A 5686-nucleotide genomic window follows, 5' to 3' on the forward strand; every position below is an offset into this window, starting at 1 on the left:
TTTTTTTTTTTTGAGTTGGAGTCTTACTCTATTGCCCAGGCTGGAGTGCAGTGGCACACTGACGGCCACCGCATGCCAAAACCTGCTGGATTCAGGTGACCCTTCTGCTTCAGCTTTCCAAGTAGCTGGAAATACAGGCACACACTACCACTCCTGGCTCATTTTTTTATTTATCGTAGAGACAAGATCTCGCCAAATTGCCCAGGCTGATCTCGAACCCCTTGTCTCAGGCAATCAATCTTCTCCCCTCTGCCTCCCAAAGTGCTGGGATTACAGGTGTGAACCACTGCATCTGGTTTCTGCCTTTTTTTTCCTTCTGATTTTTCTTCAACCTTTTTAGTGTCTCCTTAACTCTTTGCTAATATTCTTTGAAATATCACCCATTTTCACAGCTTCAATGTTTACCTCTGTGAAGATTGTATCATTATTTGCATATACTGCTCAACCTTGTCTTCTGAAGTGCAGCCCTGAACTTTCACATTCTGGCTAAGGGGCAGTTCTATCTGTATTACCCTGTCACCTCAAAGAAAATATACCTCAAAGCTGAAGTTTTGTACTCTCCTCAAATTGTCTCATCCTTTCCCTCCCTTTCATGTCCCCCTGGATTATTCAGCAAAAAGGAAAAAGAATCACCACGCATTCCTGTAATCTTACAGCCATTTTTGATACCTCCCACTCCTATAATTAATTGCCACAGCCCATTAATTTGACCTTTTCAGTGCTTCTCACATATCTTCTCTCATTTTAATTTCCAGCGAAGTGTCTTTTCATTTGCTGAAGAGTACTTGTTGAAATTCTAAATGTGTTAAGATATCTCCCCAGCAAGCATGCATTATGTGATTTCCAAGTGATAACAGAGCATAGTGCCTAGCAATGATAAGCCTCAGTAAACATTTGTAGAATAACTCACTAAATGAATATATTAGGTTGAACCATATGAAAGTTGTCATTTATAGAGGTCAAAATGGTCAAATATCAATAAAGCAATGTTAAACAAATACATTAACAATAAGAATCATTCACATATAAAGGAGAAAATGTATATTAAGTTGCTCCTTAATACTGTATCTGTGTTGTATGTAATTTTCTTCCATTAGACTACAAACTTGACGTTTCTCTTCTTTGCCTACCAGGAAACACGAAATTATCCAGAATCATATCCACAGCTGCCACGGGATGAAACAGTGGAGAACCCTCACCTCCAGAAGCACATTTTGGAGTTAGCATCCATTCTGGATGTTCGAAACGTGTTCTTTGAGAATACCATAGATGACTATTAAAACAAAAACCCTCTTGTTGAAACAGTTTTTCATTTTTCACAGATTTTAAATGGTGCAGTTTTCTATTGTGATCACAGACATATATAGTGGTGTTACTTAGTTTTTATTTTTTTAATTTAGGATCACCATTTTAAAAACAAACTGAAAAAATGTTCAAACTTTTAGGGTAACCATTTTAAAATGCGATCTTTCAGGTCTTTTAAAATCTCAATCAATTAATCTTGGAATTTTTATTTTTTGGTTTTGAGGGATGGATACTTACCTCCAACATCTAATCCTGCACTCAAATAGTCACTGTTCTCACCCTGAGAAGAGTAAATCATTTATTTTTGTATAATGACGTAAATCTAACCAACTCTTATCCTTGGACTAGGTCAAATGTCTGGATTTGAAAAATATGTAATTGTTCATAATGATGAAACTAACCACCATGGACTACTGAAAATCAAGAACAGTGCCCCTCCATAATTTCTTTTCATTCCAAGGTAGTTGGTAGAACAATGTTTGAGTCTTTGAAGCACGATCAAGACAGTCTTGAAACCATTTAATTCCTTTACTGTCAAAATTTAGAAACTGTGTAGGATTGATTTGCATCTGAAAGCTAGATCTTTAATTGGATACTTGATGGTAAATATTATTTGGAATGTGAGTATTGTGTTATTGTTAGATTTATTTGTTTGTTTTCTTTATTTTATTGTAAAGATGTGAGGTACAACTCTGGATTAGGTACATTAGTAGTCTGCATGCAGGTGAAGTTTGGGCCTCCAACTGGTCCTTACTTCCCCTGGTTTAGGATCAGGTACCCTTAGTGATGTTTTGTGTCCCCCTAGTCCCCTGGCAGTGTCCCACTGCTGCCATTCCCTCTCTTGTGGTTATTATTAGATTTGTTTGCATATTTTGAATGCTAGAAATGAAAAAGGAAACAACTTTTAAACATCTCAGTAAAAAAATCAGTTTGTTGGTTTCATAATACAGTGTCTCCAGAAGGAATTCTATTTACACTATTAGTTTATGAGATCAAATTTAAAGATTGTCTGGATTGAGGTATGTGATATACAGTACAGAGTTTGCAATCTTTTTGCCTAGTTCAGATTTGTGAGACTTCAAAGTCATAGTTGTTTTTAATTTCGTTGAGGGTAACTGGGTGTTATAAAACCCAAAATGTGGCCGGGCTCGTGGCTCAGCCTGTAATCCCAGTGCTTTGGGAAGCCGAGGTGAGTGGATTGCCTGAGCCCATGGGTTCGAGACCCGCCCGTGGGTTCGAGACCCGCCCGGGCAACTTGGCGAAACCTCATCAATACAATAAATCAAAAATTAGCCGGGCGTGGTAGCGCATGCCTGTAGTTCCAGCTACTTGGAAGGCTGAGGCGGAAGGATCACCGGAGCCCAGCAGATCGAGGCTGTGGTGGCCAGGAGCGGCCACTGCACTCCAGTCTGGGTGACAGAGTGAAACTCCCACTCAAAAAAATAAAATAATTTTTAAAATAAATAAATAAAACCCAAAGTGTAAGTTAGTTTTGTACTGACAATTTGGAAATAAGATTTGCTAAAACTCCCTGAATTTAGCATTTTATATTCATGCACGGTGTTTTTTAAATTTTATGTAGGGCTCAGTGTAGAATATAAAGATTTTTGTGTTTTTCTTTCGTGTTGTTCCTTCATAATTTCACAGTCACCAGCTATGAAGTTTTTCCCTCCTCTTTTGATTGTACAGCATTCAGGTTCAGAATCTATATATGAAAAGGCCTTCTACCTAATCTTCTCTGCAGGCTTACATTCTGTCTCTATGGGAAATGAGGTAATTGCTTTTGATATCTTTTTTCCTATGTCTCTAGGAAATTTTGCTATAATTTTAACTTGCCTTTCATTTCTGGCATAGAGACTAATTTGGGTCTTAGTTATTTCCACTCCTGCTTCAATTTACTAATTTTTTAATCTGAAGTCTGAAAGTTATTGTTCTAATGTTTGAGGACTTTGCGGTTTTGCTTAGTTTTAAAAATCATTTGCGTTTTTTTCTTTCAAACAATATTTCAGAAACTTGGGAAAAGTTACCCTGGAAGTAAATTTCCTTTGGTAGTAGGTCGTTTTCATTTTCAGGTAGTCTGCTTTTTTAAAGTTACATTAATAAGCTTCATAGCTTTCCTGTCCTAACAGTGTTCATCTGAACTAGAGCAATAGACTATCTTTGACCTCTTGTTTCAATTTCCCCGAAGTCCTGTGCCAATTATGCTCCTACCAGCACATGTTTTCCTGTTCTCCAGTGTTTAGAATAATATTTATTGTCCTCAGCTTTATCCTCACCCATTAAGCATAAAGAGCACTGGTCTGAGAACTAGGAGACCTGAGTTCTAATCCTGACTTTCCTGGTAACTGGTGTCATGCTCTTTGACAGGTGTCTTCATGTCTCTGCTTGTTGGTACTCTCATGTGTAAAATGAAGGAGTTGGCCGGAGGTCCTTTCCAATTTTGATTCTATGATTTGGACTCTAGATTCCAAAATTACTGATTTCCCCACCTCTACCACCAGGAAAACTAGTCACCCTGTTTTTAACATACACAGCATTTTCTTTTCTGAATCATATTTACCTAGATATGTGGTCCCACTAAGCTAGTTTTATAAACTAGTTCAGAGAGAGACTCTTCTGAAGAAATTAGAGCTTTTATGATTAGAAACATGTTGTCTAAGAACAAGAGGTCTTAGAAATCACAGTAGGATTTAGATCATGCCATTGACCCTTGAGCTAATAGTGTAATTCCTTACTGGTAGTTAAAATCCAAAGTGTACTGAAATAGTATTGAATCTTCAAAGAAAACTAGGCTAGAAAATTCTAAACTATTGTTTCATTTACGCCTTCAAAAAATGTATTTTAAGCAGCCACTATACTCCAGATTTTCTTCTGGACACTTGGGAAACAAAGTAAACTTAAAAATCTTTGTGTTCATGAAGCTTACATTTTAATAGGAAGAGTAAAGCAAATAAACATAGGTAATTAAATTTATATTAGAAAATGGTAAGTAGAATAGAGAAAGTATAGATTATGGTAAAGGAAATATTTCATTTGTTTTTTGAGATAAGAACAATGTTTAAAAGATGCAGTAGTCACAACTACATGGGAGACTGAGGCATTCAAGGATTGCTTGAAGCCAGGAGTTTAAGACCAGCCTGGGCAGTATAAGGAGGCCATATCTCTTTAAAAAAAAAAAAATGTGATCAGGATAGGCTTCATTGGGAGGGTCACATTTGCATAAACACTTTGTATTTCTTTGTCTTTTCTTCTTTTACTTTTTTTTTTTTGAGTTGAAGTCTCACTCTGTCCCCCAGACGAGTGCAGTGGCACACTCCTGGCTACCGCAGCCTCCACCTGCTGGGCTCCAGCAATCCTTCCGCCTCAGCCTTCCAAGTAACCAGAACTACAGGCGCGCACTACCACGCCTGTCTGATTTTTGATTTATTGTAGAGATGAGGTCTCGCCAAGTTGCCCAGGTGGGTCTTGAACCTGCAGGCTCAGGCAATTCACTTGCCTCGGCCTCCCAGGCTGAGCCACTGAGTTCATCCCTTTTTTTTACCTTTTTTTTTTGAGTTGGAGTCTCACTTTGTCACCCAGACTGGAGTGCAGTGGCCGCTCCTGGCCACCGCAGCCTCGACCTGCTGGGCTCTGGCGATCCTTCTGCCTCATACTTCCGAGTAGCCGGAATTACAGGCATGCACCACCACGCCTGGCTGATTTTTTGATTTATTGTAGAGATGAGGTCTCGCTGCCCAGGCGGGTCTCGAACCTGAGGGCTCAGGCAATCCACTCACCTCAGCCTCCCAAAGGCGTGGGATTACAGGCTGAGCCACCGAGCCCGGCTTTTTTACTGTTTTAAATGCTCTTCATCAAAGCCGAAAGGTCTTCTTGAACATGGAGAATCACTTAGGTCAAAGTGACCCTCTTTGAAATGACAAAACCATTTTCTTGCCAGGCTTTCCCCAATGGCATTCTCCTGATACATAGCACAGATGTTTTGAGCCACCTCTGCTGCCTTTATTTCTCTGTTGAACTCAAATAGGAGACTACATCAGAAGTGTTCATTTTTTCCCACATTTTTTTGATGCTTCCAAATAGAATGCTGATGTGCACAAGTAACTTAAAGATACTTAACTTAAAGATACCCTGCATAGGGGCCAACAACACCCAAGTTATGATGGAAATAGTAGGTCACATGCTAATTTGGAGGCCCAGGCTTAAGCTCTGTCTCTTCTAAGATCACTGGCAAAGCCAAAAGCTGCTTCTCAAAAGAAGAGTTCAGTATTTGCAGAGGATGGCAGGGCAAAATGTGTTTAGATCCACCATTGAAACCAGTCAAATGCTCCAAACAACATCAGTATTTCTCACTGATTGGATCTCTTGGATCATAAGGTCCTAG

General features: G+C 39.0%; 1 protein-coding gene across 1 annotated transcript in view; it reads left to right on the forward strand.

Moving 5' to 3' along the window:
• The window catches only part of SCAI (suppressor of cancer cell invasion), a 184791-nt gene extending 183494 nt beyond the window's left edge, over nt 1-1297 (forward strand). The window contains exon 18 of the mRNA XM_021711146.1: nt 1134-1297. Within this exon, the coding sequence (XP_021566821.1) occupies nt 1134-1280 (147 nt within the window). The 3' untranslated portion in view covers nt 1281-1297. The remainder of the gene's footprint in view (nt 1-1133) is intronic.
• Nucleotides 1298-5686: the final 4389 nt, after the last annotated feature.

Source organism: Carlito syrichta, unplaced genomic scaffold, assembly GCF_000164805.1.
Source record: "Carlito syrichta isolate Samal-C Ts95f unplaced genomic scaffold, Tarsius_syrichta-2.0.1 Scaffold301887, whole genome shotgun sequence".
Taxonomy (NCBI): Eukaryota; Metazoa; Chordata; class Mammalia; order Primates; family Tarsiidae; genus Carlito; species Carlito syrichta.